A 23,711-nucleotide genomic window follows, 5' to 3' on the forward strand; every position below is an offset into this window, starting at 1 on the left:
AATTCGTTATCGTTGCATGCTGGGATTAGTAGTCTTAGCCAGATGTTACTAGTCTTAGATATCAATACAAGAATGGACGAGGTACTCGCTCGTAAAACTGGAAAGCTCAAGAGCTCTACAAACTTCCTTAGTTTCAGTTGTTAAGGGAACTTCGGTCTGTCTGGAGCTTTTACAAAAAAATAGACAAACAAGGGAAGTGTAACTGTGCCACACGTGCCTGTCAGCTGACAGTAAGTCATATGACCTGTTCTCTGCTTCCCTGTTCAGTGCAGACATGGCTTCCGCGGTGCTGCGTGTGTTTTTGCTATGTTCGCTGTGTCTAGTTGTGTTTGCCTTTAGGTATAAACAGCAGCTTGTTAGCATACCTTCCCACGCGGCAGAGGAGCTATGGTTTGAGCAGAAACTTGATCATTTTGATGGAGCTGAAAGTAGAGTTTGGAAACAGGCAAGTAAACGCGTGTAACATGTACTTTTTATTTCCTGAGCTGCTGAAAATGAAATAGAACAAAATGAGTTGAATTCTTCGAAATAAGTGTTTTCAAAGCGTAAATCTTACTGTTACGATGTGTACTGTACTGCTAATTGGAGGACGACTTAATTAAGTTCAGAGGTGGAGCATATAGGAAGGAGAACGCTGTCTGAAAGAAACCCCCAATTAAATGTTTTTTATTTATTTTTTGCAATCTTCCGATAATGAAGAAACGTATTTTTAAATGGGTACCTCCTCCTTTGCACTTTAGAAATGCAGTGTTCTGTTTATTGAAAATGATGAAAGGTGAAAGGCTGACACAAATATAATGCAATAACCAAAATGTTCTCCGGTTGCTTGCACGCTGTGTTTTGCATGAAACAGCTGGTCGTGTTGTCTCCTTGCCTTTACCATGTGAGAATTCCAGTTCTTCTACCGAGATGGGAGGAAGTGACCAAAAGAATGACCAGGCCAGCCACAGCGGCTGAAGTGCATAACAAGCATTGGAAATGCAATAGGTCTCAGATTTATTTGAGTCTTTTAGCCATGTGTTATGGAGTGTATGCATGTGGTGTGTAGTGGAATTATGTGGGTTGTATTGGAATTTTAGCTGTGGAATTGTGTGGCGTGAAATTGTGTGGTGTGGAGTGTATTTGTGTAGTGAAATGATGTGGCATGAGAGACAGACACGCACATAGAAACATGCACACAGACAGTCATGCACACATAGAAACTGATACACGTATAGAGACGCGCACACAGAGACACACATAGAAACAAACATGCACACACAGAGAAGAGACGTACTTACAGAGACAAATGCACATATAGAGACGCACACACCGAGATAGAGACGCACATACAGATACACGCAGATAGAGACACGCACACCGAGAATGTGCACGAGAGACAGAAACAAGCACAGATATGCACACACAGACACAGAAACTCGCACACAGCAAAAAACACACGCAGAGATTTGCACACAAGACAGAGACATGCACACAGACACAGAAACACACACACAGAGACAGACACGCTCACACGCACACATAGAGACTGAGACACACACACAGACTGAGATACACAGACACACAGACAGATAGTTTGGTAGCTAAATGGGCTAAGGCATCCGCTACATGGGCTTGTGCTTAAACTTAAGTTTACAGTTTTTAACTGTATCCCCACCCCTTACTGACCTTGCTCCCACAGATGCGGGACTGCAAAGTAAAACCAGCTGCTGGAGGGCCATAGTGACTGCCAGCTGTAAATGGCTCGCCCATCTCCGGTTCACGGGCGGTGTGTGCCCTGCCTGTGACAGCTCTCTGCCACCACTCCCCAAACACTGCCAAACACAAGCGGAAAGGACTCCCGTAGGAAGGGGAACAACGTTTACAATGCAACTTTTACAACGCACTTCCATTACAACAAAACTTTTACAACGCAACATCCATTACAACGCATGACACTACAACGCATACCATTACAACGCATAGTACCCCTACACTATCCAACACTTACCCTACTGTTGCACCCCCTGGAGTTAGGATAGTAATTTTTACCCCTACACTATCCAACACCTACCCTACTGTTGCACCCCTTAGAGTTAGAATAGTAATTTTTACCCCTACACTATCCAACACCTACCCTACTGTTGCACCCCCCTGGAGTTAGAATAGTAATTTGTACCCCTACACTATCCAACACCTACCCTACTGTTGCACCCCCCTGGAGTTAGAATAGTAATTTTTACCCCTATAGTATCCAATACTTACCAATTATGCGTTGTAATGGTATGCGTTGTAAAGGTAGTATGCGTTGTAATGGTAGTTTATGGAAATTCGTTGTAATGGCATGCGTTGTAATGGAATGCGTTGTAATGGATGTGTTGTAAAAAATGCGTTGTAATGGCATGCGTTGTAAAAGTATGCGTTGTAACGACATACAACCCTTAGGAAGAAATGCACGTGTGTCCATCACTGCTTACCCCTGTCTTCAGCATCAAAGGTGAAGTCACGTTAGATGGTTTTATAGCACTTGTGGCACTTTCAGGCTATTTAAAAAAAGTTGCCTTCATCCCATATTGGCCATCTTTGTGGGAGATGTAACCAGGGTCGGCCTTAGGCATGTGCAAGCTGTGCACCTGCACAGGGGCCACCAAACCACTGGGGCCACCACGCCAATATATATCCTTAATATAATAATCCTCTGAGGATGGATACATATTTGCGTGGCGGCCCCTGGCAGGGATTTGGCCGCCACCAGCCTGTTCCACTTCCAAACACCCTGACTCCCCCCTCTACCCCCCTCTTCACTGGCCTCCACGCCTGCGTTCCTCCGGGGGGGCCCCTACCTGTTCCTCCGGGGGCCCCCTACCTACGCTCCCTGCCCAGGGCCGCCTAGAGCCGCCCCTGATGCAACGCACAGAGTTGATAGTTCCCATTTGAATAATGAGCGACTGATGATTCCACGCGAACCGGACTACTGGAAGCAGGGACCGATTTTATTCATCAAAACGGACATAAGAAGCAGATGGTAGTGGTTTCTGCCTGTTCTTGCTTGTCTTTTGGATATGGTGCTGTAGCACTTTACTGCTGGCAGCTACCACCACACCTTCCCCGGGCAGGTTAGGCCTGGTGCAGGGATAAATACTATGTCGGCCTAGAAACAGCTACAGTCATTTTGGGATATTATAGGTACATTTTTTTGCAAATGAACAGAATATAAAACAACAACACAGCATTGGGGGTTAATTAATGAACAATATTTTTCTCTGCTTAAAACTACACATCACAGACAACAGTGCAAGGTGGTTCCACCTCAACAAACTGTTTTAATACAGGGGGCTCTCTACACCCGATGGGCAACCCCTAGCATGCGGACCAGCATGGTCCACCACCCCCCCAGAGACCCTACCTTCAGGCCACCGCCCTTTGGCAACAACTGCAATGTTTGAATGAGAACACGTGACCGGAGACGAGGTGAAAAGTGACAACTAAACGCACAACACGCTAACATGAAACTTAAATGCGTGTGACATTTATGAACAAATGTGGCCTAACCTACAGTCAAAAAATAAATCCATACAACACACTGCGCGACACACTGCCTGTCGTAGCACCCTGTAACAACGTGAACTGAACCTAAAATGAAACAAAAAGGGTGGGTGGAACAAAGTGTAGCTGCTAAATTTATGGACGGTGGATTCTGGGGCTCTGCATCTTAATCCTGGCCGCCCAGCTGACGAGCATGTGTGACTCTAGTTAATCACTTGTATAATGCTATGGCTGCACTGTGCTTTACTCTCTAACTTAAATAAATAAGGGTCGCGGTGAAACACGAACCACCCTGTTGGACGCACGCCAGGCTATTTACGGGACATGCTCTTCGGCTCAGCCTAAACGCAGCAACCACAGATCTCCCAGGACCCCGAGGCGCAGTCATCCAGCAGGGCCAGGGCTCGAGTCGGGGATCCACGCAGGTGGACGGCGTCCCCCCACTCTTTTCACAGGGTGGACGCCGTCCCCCCTGCCAAGAAGCTGATCCCCCACAGAAATATGCTGAACGTGTCGCGGTGTAAATTTCAGGTACCGGGACACGTTCAGCACGTGACGTAACGAGTTCATTTGCATACTATCAGCCCCCCCCCCCGCTTCTTTTTATAGGACTTGTGCCCTGAGCAGGGCCCACATCCTCTGGTCAAAGAAACAAGGCTATGCCATGGGCTGGCCTGTGCCTGACCGCTGCACATTGTAAAATACCAGAATAGGAGCTTCAAAAAGAAATCAAAACAAGCACTGTAATACAAGCGCGGCCCCACGGCCGGTGGAGCCCACGTCTCCCCGCAGCTCCGGGAGTGGATCGAGCAGCCGGATCAGCAGCCCCCTCCTCTCGCGGCCGCTGGGGGAGATATAGGAGCTGAAGCAGGCGGGGTCCTTGATCAACATAGTTGACCGCATGGTTTTATGGGCCTTTGAAAGACTGTCTCGTGTACAACTAAAGGTGCTGACTCTTGTCCGTGATTCACGGCGCTTGTGACACTTCTTTAATCAGACCCCCCAGGATATAGCGGCATGGATTGGCAAATTTAGCGGCACAAAAATGAAAATTTAGCGGCACAAAAATGGAAATTTAGCGGCATTTAGCGGCATTTTATTTTGGGTTTTTTGCAACACCAAACACAGATATCGCTACCCCTGGTCTCTCTGCCTTTGCAATCATTCACAAAGTAAAGACACTAGCTCAAATTAAGCACTGAATCGCAGAGGCCGCCCCCAACGGGGGCTAGAGGGCCGGCGCCATAACCGAAGCTGAGCCCCGGAAAAAACTGGTTCTTGGCGGCGGGGGTCCTCAGAAGTGGGAGAAGTTCCCGTGCCCCCGCGGCAGCCGCAAGGAAGGCGCCAACCCCCCCACGGCCAATGAGGTGACGAGCGGGGTACAAACCCCCCAATGGGGCGATTCTGCTAGCTAGGCGGGAAAGACACAGGGGGGATATAAGCGCCGCTCCCCCCCAGGTAGCTCCTATCTTTGTGGAGCAGGGGAGCAGCAGCGGCGCAACAAGAATTTTGTGGCCTGATCGTGGAATCGCCGGTACAGGAGTCAAAGCGAAGCCCTGCGCGAGCGGGCCATCAGGAGCAGCCACCGCCGCTGAACGCATCCACTCCGCCTCCACTCAGGAATAGAGGTCAACTCTCCTAGTGCTTGGAACAGAGCACGGCCGGCCAGGGGAGTACAAACTGAACACCGGAGAAGCCATGCCAGCGACGTCACCATCCGAACTCTCAGGTCATCGGAATCGCCTGGAGAACCCTGCAGCCCGGTATCAATGGCGTTGGGGGGGGGCAGGAGCTGACCTCCGGTGGGCGGCAGCAGGAAGGACTCAAGTCCCAAAGCCGGTTTCTGCCCCTGAACACGGGGACCGGCACATAAGTGTGAATTGCCCGCTGGTAGGGCTACCGGCACTCACCTTCAGATGCCTCACGGCTGGGTGAGTTGGCCTAAGGGCGGTGTGTAGGACCGCTCACTTTGGGATGCCTCACGGCTGGGCGAGTTGGCCTACAAAAAGGGGGTAGCAAACGGAGACGGCGCTCGCAGCCCAGCCCCTGCCGGATGGCAGGGCACAAAAGAGTCCAACAAGGTAGCGAGGCGTGGCCTAACTCCGGGGACAGAAGCTACCCCCGCGCAAAGAGAGCGCAAATCCAACCGTACAAAGAGATGACCCAGAAGGGACAAGAAACAAGACAATCATCCAAATGAGCTAACCAACGAACTGTCAGTCAAATTTGCTAATTGGTGATGTACATATGATTTATGACAGATATTACGGATGACAAATGCATATGATTTATGACGCAAATATGGCAGTTCTATGATGATGATTTATGTCCAGGGCATGCAAATAATGCCAAAGTGTATCCATGTATTCCTAATAAAACTGCGGCCAACAAATGACCACAACAAACACAAATACATGTTGGCTTGTTCATTCTAAGGAATACAGTGGGGAATATAGCATGTACTCTGGAGTGGGCACAGTGCGGGGGTTATCGCAGAGGCCGCCCCCAACGGGGGCTAGAGGGCCGGCGCCATAACCGAAGCTGAGCCCCGGAAAAAACTGGTTCTTGGCGGCGGGGGTCCTCAGAAGTGGGAGAAGTTCCCGTGCCCCCGCGGCAGCCGCAAGGAAGGCGCCAACCCCCCCACGGCCAATGAGGTGACGAGCGGGGTACAAACCCCCCAATGGGGCGATTCTGCTAGCTAGGCGGGAAAGACACAGGGGGGATATAAGCGCCGCTCCCCCCCAGGTAGCTCCTATCTTTGTGGAGCAGGGGAGCAGCAGCGGCGCAACAAGAATTTTGTCCCACCCACCCACGCCTAAGGATCAGCGATGTCGCAGTGCTGAGAGGCAGGCAAGGCAATGGCGGAGAGCTACAGGGATAATGGTTGGTACGGAGGCACACCGAAGGGAGGTGTGCCAGAATAGGACCACTCACCTTCAGATGCCTCACGGCTGGGTGAGTTGGCCTAAGGGCGGTGTGTAGGACCGCTCACTTTGGGATGCCTCACGGCTGGGCGAGTTGGCCTACAAAAAGGGGGTAGCAAACGGAGACAGCGCTCGCAGCCCAGCCCCTGCCGGATGGCAGGGCACAAAAGAGTCCAACAAGGTAGCGAGGCGTGGCCTAACTCCGGGGACAGAAGCTACCCCCGCGCAAAGAGAGTGCAAATCCAACCGTACAAAGAGATGACCCAGAAGGGACAAGAAACAAGACAATCATCCAAATGAGCTAACCAACGAACTGTCAGTCAAATTTGCTAATTGGTGATGTACATATGATTTATGACAGATATTACGGATGACAAATGCATATGATTTATGACGCAAATATGGCAGTTCTATGATGATGATTTATGTCCAGGGCATGCAAATAATGCCAAAGTGTATCCATGTATTCCTAATAAAACTGCGGCCAACAAATGACCACAACAAACACAAATACATGTTGGCTTGTTCATTCTAAGGAATACAGTGGGGAATATAGTATGTACTCTGGAGTGGGCACAGTGCGGGGGTTATCACAATCAGACATCCCACAGTGGGTCAGGCCCTCCTGGAGAAGACCTGATAGGTTGTGGTGTACAGGGAGAAACTGCAATCTATCTGAGCCGTGAAAGTGTCTGCTTTCAGCACTCACAGCCTCTTTAATTGATCGCAATCTGCATGTGGAAATTAAGTGTAAAAAAATAGAGAATATAGAGGAATACTTGAGTATATGTGGTTCAACATGCAATCCCACGCCCCTTTCAAGCCCCATAAATTACATCCAGCTCTTGCACATGCTCCACAGCCAGAAGTAAAGCACGTGCCATACGATGCTGGATGAATCACCACATTTGACTTGTTACAAGGAGCTATTCGTTACAAAACAGCAACACTGTGCAAGCGTTTGCATGACCTCCCTCACAGCATTATTTGTATGCCTTATAACAGACTATTAAAATATAACAAGTCATGAGGTGAATGTCAATAAAGGTGGCTGGTGTCCTTTCATGCAATTTGTCATGTTGGTGCACAGCGCAAAACTGTATTCATCCATTTTGGTCTGATGTATCTGATAGCACAAGAGCGAGTTTACTCTGTTTTTTGTAACAGAGTTTATTCGCTTTTCATCGGTATCAACAATGCAGCGAAGTTGAACAACCCTGAAAAACTCTTGTGCATTATTTATTCTCATACCGCACTAAGCTTTAAGTTTAATCGCGTCGACGGCATATCTTGCATCTCGTAGAATTCAAGCAGCCGCTAATATTAGGTTTGATTGTGTGTTTGACAGCATGCTCTTATTAAAATGTGAACAGTAAATGTCTGACTCACAGATGTAGGCAAATACAGACATTCTGGCAAAAGCGGTCGGCCACATCTCCACTGCCCCCCTCCCACCCGGGCAGCGCTCTCCCCTATGTGTGCGGCGGGCCCCCACCAGCGTAGGACGGACGTACCTGTCTTCTGTTCGCCGGCCGGCTTTCCTCCTGCTCCGAGCCCCGGTCTCTGAGGAAGAGTCTTCGTGTCGCTGCCGCTTCGTGCTCTCTCCCCCTCTTGGTGTGGTGCTGGTCTTCTCCCTCGCTCGGCCGCCGTCCTCGACCTCCTGGCTCCTTCTCTTCTCTCGCCGCAAATGAATCCTGGGGGGAATGGGAAAATGGGTGCCTCACGCCTTCTTTAAAGGCGGAAACGGGCGGAAAGACGGCGAACGGGCGGAAACGGCAAATTTCGCGGGCTTTATGCCAAATATCGCGGCATTTCCCGAGATCGGCCGATTTCGCGATTTTTTTGCAAATCGCGAAATCGCGATAAGCTGGAGGGTCTGTTTAATGCATGAAGGGAGTTTGGCTGCTATTGCAAAATCACGTTGCAGGACATTGCTCATAGGACTAGAGGGCTCGCAAGCCCTTAGGATCCATTTGTTTCTGCGGCCCCTAATACCTCATCTAATTCTACTCGCTTTAAATAACTGATATTATAAACGCAGTTAGCCTTCATTAGGCTCATGAAAGGTCGAGTCAGCCGGGCCATGATTTTAGCTCCGGCCCCCGCATTTGGCAGCAGTGAATGTTCAGCTCGCTGAGCCAGCCTGTTAGCTACAGATAATTGCAGGTGTGGTTGAGAGGGTGGGGATGGGCAAAGTTCTTTTAAAGGAGACACGACACCCCTTTTACCATAGCCTTTATGCATCTGGGGGAGATGAGTGCTGACTGGCTACAGACCTGGGTGGCAAGCTACCCTTTACATCTAACCTAGACAGGCTCTGGGCCCTTGTGCCCTCCGTCGTAGACTCCCCTGTCTTCACCGACTCCCAAATGCCATCATTGGAACATGAATCATTAGGTCTCGACCTACATGCTTGTTTGTTGAGATTCTAGTAAGCAGTACGAAAACTCTACCAAAACTGCGGATTAGACACAGTTCATGTGATCTATGCCCGTGCACAAACCAGCCACGTGACACACCACTATTTGTCTGTGCCTCGCATCAGACTTCAAAGGCTGCCACTCCCCCGCCCCAGACTTCAAAGGAATGTGCTCCCGCTCAGGCGATCTTTCTCTTCCATCCTCTCCCGTCTTTTCTATAACCTTCTCTCCCTATACAGTGTCTTTCCCTGCTCTCCCACACCGTGTCTAGGCCCTCCCCAGCCGCCCCTGTGCCGCAGCCACATACCTGGCCCGTGGAGGTCAATAAACTGTGTAATTGCTGACTTCAAAGGAATGCGCTCCCCGCCACAGCAATGACGAGAGCTTATTTTATTTACCCATCCCCATGTTTTTAGGTCTCTACCTAAAGCATTGCTTTAGCAATGCTTGTTTGTCGAGATTCTAGTAAGCAGTACGAAAACTCTACCAAAACGGAGGATTAAAGTTTAAACACAGTTCATGTGATCTATGCGCGTGCACAAACCAGCCACGTGACACACCACCATTTGTCTGTGCCTCGCATCAGACTTCAAAGGCTGCTGCTCCCCCGCCCCCGCATCAGACTTCAAAGGAATGCGATCCCGCTCCGGCTATCTTTCTCTTCCTTCCTCTCCCGTCTTTTCTATAATCTTCTCTCCCTGTACAGTGTCTTTCCCTGCTCTCGCGTTGGTCTGGCCGTGTCTCGCGTCTCCAGCCTCCTCCTCCCACACCATGTCTAGGCCCTCCCCAGCCGCCCCTGTGCAGCAGCCACATACCTGGCCCGTGGAGGTCAATAAACTGTGTAATTGCTGACTTCAAAGGAATGCGCTCCCCTGCCCCCGCCACAGCAATGACGAGAGCTTGTTATTTTATTTACCCATCCCCATGTATTTCTTCCTTTCCATTACGTCTTTTCCCGCTTCATTGCACGTAACTTCCTCTTTTTCAATAATCACCTTACGTTTTCTTCATTTTATGTACCCATTTCTTCTCTTGTTTCTAACATTCCTCATCCTCTCACCCTGTCTCTTCCTATCTCTCTTCCTCTTGATTCGTGCTGTCCTTTTATCCTCTTTTTTCTCTGTCATAAGCTGCACTTTTCCTTTTCCAAAGCCCTGTTTTCGCCTCCCACTTGTATCTACCTCCACCGATCCTTTCCTTCTTATATTTTGTATGCAAAACAAAAACACTTTCTCCCCAAAGAGCGCTTTTTTCCAGTCTCGCCTCTGGCTGTCTTTACATGCTTACACCCCTCTCCAACAGACCACTCACACTGCCCCCCTTTCACACAGACCACACACACTGGCTCCCTCGCACACAGACCACACCACACACTGCTGCACGCCTCACACAGCCGCACGCCTCACACAGCCGCACGCCACACACAGCCGCACGCCACACACAGCCGCACGCCACACACTGCCGCACGCCACGCACTGCCGCACGCCACACGCACTGCCGCACGCCACACGCACTGCTGCACGCCACACGCACTGCTGCACGCCACACGCACTGCTGCACGCCACACGCACTGCTGCACGCCACACGCACTGCTGCACGCCACACGCACTGCTGCACGCCACACGCATTGCTGCACGCCACACGCACTGCTGCACGCCTCGGACTGCTGCACGCCTCGGACTGCTGCACGCCTCGGACTGCTGCACGCCTCGGACTGCTGCACGCCTCGGACTGCTGCACGCCTCGGACTGCTGCACGCCTCGGACTGCTGCACGCCTCGGACTGCTGCACGCCTCGGACTGCTGCACGCCTCGGACTGCTGCACGCCTCGGACTGCAGCACGCCTCGCACTGCAGCACGCCTCGCACTGCAGCACGCCACACACTGCAGCACGCCTCACACTGCTGCACACTGCTGCACGCCACTCACTGCTGCACGCCACTCACTGCTGCACGCCACTCACTGCTGCACGCCACTCACTGCTGCACGCCTCGCACTGCTGCACGCCTCGCACTGCTGCACGCCTCGCACTGCTGCACGCCTCGCACTGCTGCACGCCTCGCACTGCTGCACGCCTCGCACTGCTGCACGCCTCGCACTGCTGCACGCCACGCACTGGTGCACGCCACGCACTGGTGCACGCCGCGCACTGGTGCACGCCGCGCACTGGTGCACGCCGCGCACTGGTGCACGCCGTGCACAGTGCACGCCGCGCACTGCTGCACTCCTCGCACTGCTGCACGCCTCGCACTGCTGCACGCCTCGCACTGCTGCACGCCTCGCACTGCTGCACGCCTCGCACTGCTGCACGCCTCGCACTGCTGCACGCCTCACACTGCTGCACGCCTCACTCTGCTGCACGCCTCACTCTGCTGCACGCCACTCACTGCTGCACGCCACGCACTGCTGCACGCCACGCACTGCTGCACGCCTCGCACTGCTGCTCGCCTCGCACTGCTGCTCGCCTCGCACTGCTGCTCGCCTCGCACTGCTGCTCGCCTCGCACTGCTGCACGCCTCGCACTGCAGCACGCCTCGCACTGCAGCACGCCTCGCACTGCAGCACGCCACGCACTGCAGCACGCCTCGCACTGCAGCACGCCTCGCACTGCAGCACGCCTCGCACTGCAGCACGCCTCGCACTGCAGCACGCCACTCACTGCAGCACGCCACTCACTGCAGCACGCCACTCACTGCTGCACGCCACTCACTGCTGCACGCCACTCACTGCTGCACGCCTCGCACTGCTGCACGCCTCGCACTGCTGCACGCCTCGCACTGCTGCACGCCTCGCACTGCTGCACGCCTCGCACTGCTGCACGCCTCGCACTGCTGCACGCCTCGCACTGCTGCACGCCTCGCACTGCTGCACGCCACACACTGCTCACACTGCTGCCCGCCGCGCACTGCTGCCCGCCGCGCACTGCTGCCCGCCGCGCACTGCTGCCCGCCGCGCACTGCTGCCCGCCGCGCACTGCTGCCCGCCGCGCACTGGTGCACGCCTCGCACTGCTGCACGCCTCGCACGCCTCGCCTCGCACGCCTCGCACTGCTGCACGCCTCGCACTGCTGCACGCCTCGCACGCCTCGCACTGCTGCACGCCTCGCACGCCTCGCACTGCTGCACGCCTCGCACTGCTGCACGCCTCGCACTGCTGCACGCCTCGCACTGCTGCACGCCTCGCACTGCTGCACGCCTCACACTGCTGCACGCCTCACACTGCTGCACGCCTCACTCTGCTGCACGCCACACACTGCTGCACGCCTCACTCTGCTGCACGCCTCACACTGCTGCACGCCGCATCACTCGGGGGCACCACCGCATCACTCGGGGGCACCACCGCATCACTCGGGGGCACCACCGCATCACTCGGGGGCACCACCGCATCACTCGGGGGCACCACCGCATCACTCGGGGGCACCACCGCATCACTCGGGGGCACCACCGCATCACTCGGGGGCACCACCGCATCACTCGGGGGCACCACCGCATCACTCGGGGGCACCACCGCATCACTCGGGGGCACCACCGCATCACTCGGGGGCACCACCGCATCACTCGGGGGCACCACCGCATCACTCGGGGGCACCACCGCATCACTCGGGGGCACCACCGCATCACTCTGGGGCACCACCGCATCACTCAGCCCAACCACCACATCACTCAGCGCCACAACAGCACTGTCCTTGCTTGCTACCAACAAGCATTGCTATAGCCAATAGGACTTGCATTAGGAAAGTGCAAGCTGTTGGCTTTGTGAATAACAGTGCTATTAATTTATATATTTTCAAAGCCAACACATATTAAAAAAAATTGTCATTTACAATACCAATAGCTCACACTTTCCTAATGCGAGACCTATTGCATTGCAAATGCTTGTTAGAGTGGGATGCTGCAGTAATCATAATTTTAAGAAGTGCGGTGTGAACAAACTAAGTTCCCTTGGAATCTTCTCTCAGGCAGTGAGTGTGTGTGTTTAAGTGCGAGAGCTTCACCACCCCAAGACCATAAAATCCTTTACCGTTAAGAGATGGGGGTTGTGTATAGAGGAAATAGAGGTACTTTTAAGCACCTTGTGTCAAGGACATACAGGGCATCAGTTTTTTCACATCAATGTTACACATTCACCAGGGACACGCATGTAGCTAATTTCAACATCACTCGAATCTTCCTGCTCAAGCCATTAACTTCAACATGATCCCACGAGCAGTACATGGTGTATTTGTTATGTACAGCCTGTATGAGCGCCCCCTATGGGTGGTGACACGGCGGTGGGTTTCTCTACAACAGCTTGTGCGGCTCTGATATCATGATGGGGTTGTACTTAGCGGTCAGACAGACCATTGTTCAATAACCTGTCTAATCCGCTTAACCCCTTACACACACTCCACACCCCCCTCCATCTACCCGCTGGACTCTGACTGCACTGCGAATTGCCAATATCCGTTTGGAATACTGCACAGCGGGATGCAGCCACCTGCCACATATTGCGCACAGAATCATTTTAATAATGCTAATTATGACACGCAGCTTGCAAGCAAGTACCCATCAGCAGGTGCATTAATCCACCATCCCATTTTAACCATGTACGAATTTTGAGGCACTCTATCTGCAACAGTTTTGTAAAATTCACTTACCAGATGGGCACTGGGACTACTAAAAATTGCGAGCTGGCACTAGCCTCCATGCTCCCCAGATTGGAAGCGGCACGGATAACGAGCTGCTTTTAACATCGTCAGTAAACAGCTGCCAAATGGTCAGGGGTGAGGCCAGCACACCCTGTTAAGAGTTCACTCTGAAGTCCACAGATGTCTTGGTGACATCTTACCCTGTCCCGAGCTTTCCTTTTACACATCGTTGTTTTCAGGTGCACGAGTCCAAATTGTTCAGTTGTAAGTGACACGAAACTACATCTTCCAGAATGCATTTCGTTGTTAAAGGTGACTTTAGTTCTTCCCCGGGTTGCATTGCAGTTTGTGGCATGCCTGTGCCCGCAGATAGTCTCCAGGGCTCTGTTTACCTTTGCGGACTGCCAGTGCCAACCCTAGGCCTCCGAGGGAGCACATTACCTCACTCACTGGGAGATTTCCATGTACTCCACAGCCTATTAAATTATTTACACAGGATGACAGTTGTGGCGCGCTCCTAGGGGTCAGGGTTAGCCTGGCTGCTTCACAGGGTAATCTGATCGCGGTCTGAGCTCATGGCTTCCTGGTTAGGCCTTTAAACTTTGTCGCCTAGTTAGTCTTCCGCCTGTTGCCTGACAACGGCAGCTTGATAGTAGAGACCTCCCTTTGTCCTCGCCCGGGGTGTATTGCGGACAGGTTATGTACTCTACAGTCCTGTGTACATGTACACAAAGACGCACCAACAGGCCTGTGTTTGTTTGGCGGTGTCCGTTTCAAAGGCCGTTGTGCCCCAGCGCCAAGCTTTTGTGAGAGGTGCTGCCTTTGTTTTGCATGAATGCTTCTTGATAACTACAGTCTTAACTTTATTGCGTTGGGACTCTGGCTGGCCAAGGTCTGAGGCAGCCCACACCTCACAGACAAGTGTACTGATACACTTTGGTGACGGGGCAGAGGCTGAGGAGCAGCACCAGAGACCAAGCATCGGAACGGCCCACAGTAGCGAGCGGAGCGGACATGTCGGGTACTGTGGGCGCGCGCGCCACTGCCAGCATATGTCTTCAATTATCGCAGCCGCGTCTGGCCACGATATTTGAAGATATATGGCCTTTGGTGCGGGTAACAGACCCCAATAGGCCATGGGCGGAATAGGCCATGGGCGGAGCTATGCGACCGCCCATGGCCTATTGCCTGTTCTGTTTTACAAACACGAGCTGCGTGGAATTTCCAGGTCTGTTTTCAAAACCCCAGGAAAAGGACTTTGGCTGCGCGACACTGCTTGCGCAGTGTACGCTAGGCCTGAGACCTAAAAAAAGTACCTACATTGTGAACCTGAGGGAAATTGGAGTGGGGCCAGAGACGTGGCTAAAATAAAATATGCTGCAGCTATTTTGTGTGATGTCACTTTATGACTGGGCACAAGTCCTTAAAAAAGAAGTGGGGGTATTAACCAAGCTAGTCAGTATGCAAGTGACATCATGGTGCATGCCATCACAGCACATGACATCCGGACAAGTGACATCACACATAGATTCCCTGAAAGTGACATCGCTGGAAGTGGCATCACAAGAAGTGACATCAGATAGGAAGACCTCACACACGTGTTTAGCAGGTCTATCATGCGTACATTTAAGCGCATTATGAGATTTAACAAACAAGATTTACATCTGGGTTGTGCCGCAAAAGTGTCACAACACCGATGCAAACCTGGCCTCAACTGATACTTATGTTTTTTTAAAACCTTGCTGCAAAGAAATAGGCAGCAAGGAGAAGCACAGTTGTAGATCTGTCCTGCTTAATTAGTTGCAAAGTCAGCAATTAAGATTATTTTTTAGGGTTACGGCACCTGCTGCCAGTGGTCGAAGTGGGGAAAAAAAGTAGGGGGACTGTAGGCGGAGGATCAGGGGGCGGGAATAACCTGAGGATTGGGTCAGTGGGCGGAGTCAGGTGTGGCTAAAAAGAGCAAAACATACCAATTTTTAGTATGTTTGGTATTTCACTGACCAGTTACAGCTTATAACGTTATTTAATGCAACCAATAGATACACGTTTATTTGAGGTTTACTATATGAGTTATTGACATTAAAATACGTTTACAATGTGGATATTTTTTTAATCACAGAATGTCCCAAATATGCTTATAAGTGGAATCATAAGCCATTTGTCTTCGAGCCATGCAGTTTCTTTCATCAGCACTTCTCCCTTTTTCAAACCATTTCGGAACATACAATTTGGGTTTAAATTCTATGACGGGAGACCCCACGTTTTGGGGAGCACTGCTGATTACATCATTCTGTGCCCCATGGTCAATGCAAAATTGTAGTCTTATTTTTTATGTGCTTCACACAACATGTCATGAAGCCAGCAGTAGATGCCCCTTAGTTTCCCTTTGTTGCATCTAAACCTAGCACTCAAAAGTGAATATATGCACCTAAAACAACCCAGACATGTTGGTTTTGCAGTTGCTTTAAGCAGTATCACATGATTGAGATACAACTATTATGTTAGTAGTTTGTGAAATTACTACTCGAGGTAGTTAGCAATGAGAACTGCAAATGTAGCAACTCTGGAATTATGAGTGCAGGAAGCTGGCTCTGTATGTACTATACCAAAGTAAGGGATAGTGTACACAGAGTCAAATGGATCCTCAAAAGCTTACAAAGGTAAAAGTAGATAATGCCTTACTCTCTATTTGTGGTAGTGTGGGCGAGCAGTAGTGCTTTATCAGAGGGTAGTAGTGAGCATTTATTGTACACACTCAAGCAAGAAATGATAGCACACACTCAAAGAATGAACTCAGACAAATTGTTTGTATAAAAACACTTTTTATTGTATTTTATTTTTAGAACCAAGCAGGACTTGGTAATGGTAATTAAAATTGTACTTTCACAGACAAGTTGATATGAATATGCAAGTTGAATGAATTTGACTTTGTTGCAGGTTGGTACACTGCTTAAAACAGCTGTACTTTTAGATTTGAGATTCCTTTTTAGGTCACTTTTTCTACTCTGTGTGATATGCCTAGATATCACATGGGACATTTCCTGGACAAAGGTAAGTAAAACACTTTTACATTAAAAACACAGTTACTTAAGTTTCCATACAAACACAACTAAACACAGAACTTTTTCAGAGGAAAACAGTCTATGTAGTCCTATGTAGGAAAATGTGGTTATCGGTTTGCAGGTAAGTAATCAGTCTTGAGGGTTGAGTTTCAGGGGTTAGTACAAGGAATCCCCCATGGTCAAAGATGAACTCAAAAAGCACCCACAGTGGCACAAGGACAGCCGGGTGCAGAGTGCTGACGCCCAATGTTAGCCCATGGGGCTAGTGGGCCCTTCGGTTGGTGGATGCTCATGGGCCAAGCTCCTAGGGTTAAGGTCAGGGCAAAGGGGATCTCAGGACAGGACTAAGTCCACAACACGAGCTGCGCCGGGGCGGCCGACGGCAGAGTGCTTAGTAGAGGTCAGGAGCCCAATGCAATCCTATGAAGATTGCCTGTTTTGTTTTTTAGCTGCATGCTCGGTCCAAGAAGTCTTTCGGGAGGAACCAAAAGCTGGGTAGGTAAGTTTGAGGGCTCGGAGACGTAGGTCCACCTCGGGTCCTTTTCACCAGGGTGCAGGGTGGCCGGATGCCGGGGTGCCTTTTGAGGTCAGATTCAAGCTTACCAGTTGGGGGGTCTCCGTACAAAGGCTGCAGGCAATGTCAGGGAGTCCTGGAGGGGTCAACCCAAAGTGTACATGGACTCTGAAGTGCTGGGGGACCTCACTGGGATTGGTGGGCCACTTGGACTCTTGCTGTAGGCGACGGGTGGAGTGGTGGTTCCAGGCATCGGGTTTTTTTTGTCTTCAGCAGGCTCAGAGTCTTTCTTTGGAGATTCTTTTGAACAGAGTTGCTGTGATATCCTTTGTTGAAGGCAGTCAGTCCTCCCAAGGGTTCTGGAGGTCGCTGGCTGCAGGATAAGACGACTTCTGGCGCAGGACCTCTGGAAGCTGCAGACGGGCTGGTAGGGCTGGGGCCAAGTCAGTTCTACTCTGCAGTCTCCTCTGCTCTGCCTCTTCTTTCGTCCTTCTTCTGCGTAGGTTGTGGGAATCTCCCTTCTGGGTGCAGGGCAGCCCCCAAATCACAGTATTTAGGGGGCGTTTTAGGGGTCTCGGATTAGTGACCAATGGGCTACTGATCTTAGGGTGACTGCACCCTTGGTGTGCTCACCCCATTTGGGGCAGTGGGCACAATCCCTAACCCTGATTGGAGAGTGCCTGCCATCTGCAAGATGGTGGGCACTGAAGAGTGGGCTTCACCTTGCTCCCCCGCCTGAGGTGTGGGGTTGGCAGAGGTGGGCACACCTTCTAGGCTGTCCTAATTTTGCCTGCCTGTCTTCCCGCCGAAAAGGAGGTGAGGAAAGGGGCCTGCACCTGATAGCAGGAGAGGCTCGGGGTGGCGATGCAAAGCCGGCAAGGCCTTTGAAGCTCCCCTGCCACAGATGGCTCTGCCTGAACTAGGGGAGGTGTGAACACCTCCGCCCAGGAATGTCTTTGTTTCTGGCGTCAGAGAGTGAAGGCTCACACCCCAGGGGTCCAGAAACTTGCCTCGTGGCAGCAGGCTGGTGTCTACGAGTCAGGGAACCTACCAGAGGCTGGTTGTTTTTCAGGTGGCATCTCTAAGATGCCCTCTGAGTGCAATCTAGAATAAATCCCACACTGGCATCAGTGTACCTTTCTGCACAAAAATAATCCTGAGAGGCTTTTTTTCTCTTTCTATGTGTGCTGCACATATAGAAAGAGGAAACATTGGGAGATATAAAGATATTTCTCTGTGTTGTGCCTCCCTTGGGGAGGCGTAAGATTTTGATGCATTCCCAGGTTTACAAGTCCTTGTAGATCTGGGAATGCGTCAAAAACCATGGAAGTTGAGTGGGAATGCCCACTGCAATAAAACTTATCTTAAGTGTAAGAAACACTTAACCTCTGCGCACTGTTGCTTTTTTTGCGGTTCCCTATAGATCACACCGCTCTTTATTTTCATAGACACTTCACAACTTATAAGTTTCAAATGAAAAAGTTTATCAAGAAATATTCAACTGAAAATCAATCCTAGCATTTTACAATGTTACTCTGATACATTGTTGCTTTCAATACATGATTCAACAGATACACAAAATCCAAAGATTGATTCTTCAAAATCTTTCACAAAGATGACTTGTCTTTAATGTCCACTTGTCTTTAGTGCCCAATGCATTTCAAGCTCGTTGAGCTCTTCATCAGGGGCCTGGAAACTGAATACAATTATCATTTACTATACTGATATTATATTTACAGAACACCAAATTCTCATTTAGTACAGGGGTTTACAAAAAGATGTTAGCTAAAAAACATAAAAACGTATGAAAACCCAAATTACCAACACCGCTGTGTGTGTGAGAAACAGAAAACAAATGGAAACTAACTCACTGGTGTCGCAGTGAAACTTGGTCTTCAAGTCTGAATAATGAAAAATCATGAAATTCAATCCATTACTGCCACAAGCTCCAACTCTAGGCATTACTCCTTTTGGTTAGCCAAACGCAAAAGCAATTACTTCCCCTTACCTTAAGGTTAACACTCGGTGCATGAAACCGGATTTTCTAAACTTTCGTGAATCTCCCTCCTCCTGAAAATATATGAAATGGAAACTCGCTCAAAACCGGGTTCTGTAACCCCTCAGTACCGTGTAGCTTCTACCATGAACTAGAACTCAATCTGCCTAACGCTCACCTCTTGATGTCATTCAAAATGCCGAAAATATACTCGCTATCCCGTTCTTGCACGTTTACTCCTGCTCGGTTCTCTGACCAGCTGTAAAAGCCGTCCGTTTCCTTACTCTTTACAAAGCCGCAATCATTTACTAGAAACTAACAGGGGACTAGTGGACCCGGGACCGCGGGCGCCATGTTGGAAGGGGTAAATTCGACGTTGTGGAAGGAAAAGAAAGTGCTTAAAATAAAATTGGAAAAAAGCCAGAAAATAAATAAATGTGGAAAAATAGAGGTGTTTTAAAAAATACTGAACAATAAATAAGGATGATGACAACTACTGCAAAATATTCGCTATACAAGTACATTTTGCTTAAATACATGCATCATTCTCGTACAGATACAAAGGTGAAAAAACCTCATATAAAACAAGATAAATCTACTTTCTCATTTAACCCTTTGGGTTCCTGTGTAACAAGGTACCTTATCCAGTGTATTTCTCTTTGGAGGAGGGATCTGGTTAGATCTACCCCCTCGTGTGTTTTTACAACTTCCAATATGGAAAACCTGATTTGGGCTATGCTATGGTTATTCTCAATCCAGTGTTTCGCCAAATTACTCTTCACATTTTTGTTTCTTATTGTGCTCTTGTGTTCTGATATTCTCGTTTTTAATTTTCTCTCTGTTTTTCCTGCATAGATTTTGCCACAGGGACACTTTATGTAGTAAATTAGATTTTTGGAGTTACAATCCCCATCATAATGTAGTGTCACTTCTTTTCCAGTTTGCGGGTGATGCAACTTTTTACCTTCAATCACATTTGAACAATGTACACAATTATGACATTTCCTCATTCCTCTGTTGGTCACTTCTATTTCTCTTATGGGAGTCATCAATAGTTCTTTTAAGTTCTTTGATCTCGTGTAAGCAAAAATCGGCTTCTTATCAAAAATCCCATTGAAATCCTCTTCATTCTTTAAAAGATCCCAATGTTTGTTTATGATAGTTTTCAATTTCTGTGATGAGGTGGAGAATTTTGATACAAAAACATGTCTATCTAATGTTTTCTTAAGTTTCTGAGTCAATAGATTATCCCTGCTGTATCTGTATGTCTATCCTGTTTTTAGCTTTTATCAGAATTTCATCCGGATAACCTCTTTCTTTGTATCTTTGATGTTGTACAGTAAGATTCTCTTTCAAATCCTCCTCTTGTGAACAAATTCTTTTGATTCGCATGTATTGTGACACTGGTAAATTGATTTTTAAATTACAAGTCCAACGTGGGTGTGTACAATAGACGTGAAGTCGTTGTACACTTCTATTCCTCATCAATCCGGAATGGAAGCCGTGGAGTGGGCTCTGCTACAACAACCTTCTGTAAAGGCAGAAAAAGTTTTCATTTTGGAACTTTTACATTTTTGTTTGTATCATAGTTATTTCCAATGGTCCTCTAGGTTTTTCCTACAACAGAATGGAACATCTATGGGATTTGCTGGGGCTCCGGCATATGCCAATACCTTTATGGCAAAATTTGAGGCTGACTATATTTACAACAATAACTTTTGGAACGAACACGCGATTTTATATCGCAGATTCATAGATGATATATTTGTTCTTTGGTCTGGAACAAAGGAAAGCTTAGAATTTGAAATTGACAGATTGAACCATTGTTCAGATAACAACATTGAATTCACACACGCTATTAGCGACAAAGAATTGTCATTTCTAGACGTTATGATCAACATTCAAGATTCACAGATAAAAACCAGAGTTTTCAGAAAAAACACAGATGTGAACAATTCTTTATTATTTCAAAGCTTTCATCCTCAGAATTTAAAAATCAATTTACCAGTGTCACAATACATGCGAATCAAAAGAATTTGTTCACAAGAGGAGGATTTGAAAGAGAATCTTACTGTACAACATCAAAGATACAAAGAAAGAGGTTATCCGGATGAAATTCTGATAAAAGCTAAAAACAGGATAGAGACATACAGCAGGGATAATCTATTGACTCAGAAACTTAAGAAAACATTAGATAGACATGTTTTTGTATCAAAATTCTCCACCTCATCACAGAAATTGAAAACTATCATAAACAAACATTGGGATCTTTTAAAGAATGAAGAGGATTTCAATGGGATTTTTGATAAGAAGCCGATTTTTGCTTACACGAGATCAAAGAACTTAAAAGAACTATTGATGACTCCCATAAGAGAAATAGAAGTGACCAACAGAGGAATGAGGAAATGTCATAATTGTGTACATTGTTCAAATGTGATTGAAGGTAAAAAGTTGCATCACCCGCAAACTGGAAAAGAAGTGACACTACATTATGATGGGGATTGTAACTCCAAAAATCTAATTTACTACATAAAGTGTCCCTGTGGCAAAATCTATGCAGGAAAAACAGAGAGAAAATTAAAAACGAGAATATCAGAACACAAGAGCACAATAAGAAACAAAAATGTGAAGAGTAATTTGGCGAAACACTGGATTGAGAATAACCATAGCATAGCCCAAATCAGGTTTTCCATATTGGAAGTTGTAAAAACACACGAGGGGGTAGATCTAAACAGATCCCTCCTCCAAAGAGAAATACACTGGATGAGGTACCTTGTTACACAGGAACCCAAAAGGTTAAATGAGAAAGTAGATTTATCTTGTTTTATATGAGGTTTTTTCACCTTTGTATCTGTACGAGAATGATGCATGTATTTAAGCAAAATGTACTTGTATAGCGAATATTTTGCAGTAGTTGTCATCATCCTTATTTATTGTTCAGTATTTTTTAAAACACCTCTATTTTTCCACATTTATTTCTTTTCTGGCTTTTTTCCAATTTTATTTTAAGCACTTTCTTTTCCTTCCACAACGTCGAATTTACCCCTTCCAACATGGCGCCCGCGGTCCCGGGTCCACTAGTCCCCTGTTAGTTTCTAGTAAATGATTGCGGCTTTGTAAAGAGTAAGGAAACGGACGGCTTTTACAGCTGGTCAGAGAACCGAGCAGGAGTAAACGTGCAAGAACGGGATAGCGAGTTTATTTTCGGCATTTTGAATGACATCAAGAGGTGAGCGTTAGGCAGATTGAGTTCTAATTCATGGTAGAAGCTACACGGTACTGAGGGGTTACAGAACCCGGTTTTGAGCGAGTTTCCATTTCATATATTTTCAGGAGGAGGGAGATTCACGAAAGTTTAGAAAATCCGGTTTCATGCACCGAGTGTTAACCTTAAGGTAAGGGGAAGTAATTGCTTTTGCGTTTGGCTAACCAAAGGAGTAATGCCTAAAGTTGGAGCTTGTGGCAGTAATGGATTGAATTTCATGATTTTTCATTATTCAGACTTTAAGACCAAGTTTCACTGCGACACCAGTGAGTTAGTTTCCATTTGTTTTCTGTTTCTCACACACACAGCGGTGTTGGTAATTTGGGTTTTCATAAGTTTTTATGTTTTTTAGCTAACATCTTTTTGTAAACCCCTGTACTAAATGAGAATTTGGTGTTCTGTAAATATAATATCAGTATAGTAAATGATAATTGTATTCAGTTTCCAGGCCCCTGATGAAGAGCTCAACGAGCTTGAAATGCATTGGGCACTAAAGACAAGTGGACATTAAAGACAAGTCATCTTTGTGAAAGATTTTGAAGAATCAATCTTTGGATTTTGTGTATCTGTTGAATCATATATTGAAAGCAACAATGTATCAGAGTAACATTGTAAAATGCTAGGATTGATTTTCAGTTGAATATTTCTTGATAAACTTTTTCATTTGAAACTTATAAGTTGTGAAGTGTCTATGAAAATAAAGAGCGGTGTGATCTATAGGGAACCGCAAAAAAAGCAACAGTGCGCAGAGGTTAAGTGTTTCTTACACTTAAGATAAGTTTTCTAAGTTTAGGCACGGTCAGGACAAACGTGCCACCTCGGCAGCACGCTTGGAGGAAGAAAGAGTAAAAACCATAAAGCAGGTTATACAGTTTTTTGGAAAAAAACACGAGTGCTCCTCTCATTTTCCTTTCAATGCCCACTGCAATGCCATCATTGTGCAGAGTAAGGAAAAGCAGCGATTTGCGCTGTGACATTACTCCATATTTATGAAACCATTCTATGCCATGCAGAGTGGCTTTGCCTGTCTTCATAAATATGACTTGGAAATTTGTGTCATGCATTTACCATGTTCCATGGTGCAAGCATGATGCAAGACCCTCGTAAATATGCCCATTAGTTTGGTGTGCGGCAAATCACACATTGCCGATCCCTGGTAAGTTGCACTACTACTGCTGGAACAAGGCCAATGGAGGCACCAATGGGTGTGGCGAACTGGACCCAAGGGTCCTGTAACCTCAATGACAATGTCTCTGTTGATCTAGAGTGTGCTGCTTTGTAGGCCTGCCTGCAAGACTGGAGGGGAACTTCAGTATGGATTGTGGTGGAAAGGGCTTACAGGTTAACCCACACTGGCCACCGGTAGGGTCCACCTGCT

The 23,711-nt window shown here is 48.2% G+C and overlaps 1 protein-coding gene across 1 annotated transcript in view; it reads left to right on the forward strand.

Moving 5' to 3' along the window:
* The first annotated feature begins 242 nt into the window (after positions 1–242).
* LOC144791288 (putative serine protease K12H4.7) overlaps positions 243–23,711 on the forward strand; it is a 430,940-nt gene continuing 407,471 nt past the window's right edge. Inside the window, exon 1 of the mRNA XM_078665959.1 lies at positions 243–445. Coding sequence (XP_078522085.1) covers positions 275–445 — 171 coding nt within the window. The 5' untranslated portion in view covers positions 243–274. The remainder of the gene's footprint in view (positions 446–23,711) is intronic.

This window comes from Lissotriton helveticus, chromosome 11 (genome assembly GCF_964261635.1).
Source record: "Lissotriton helveticus chromosome 11, aLisHel1.1, whole genome shotgun sequence".
Taxonomy (NCBI): Eukaryota; Metazoa; Chordata; class Amphibia; order Caudata; family Salamandridae; genus Lissotriton; species Lissotriton helveticus.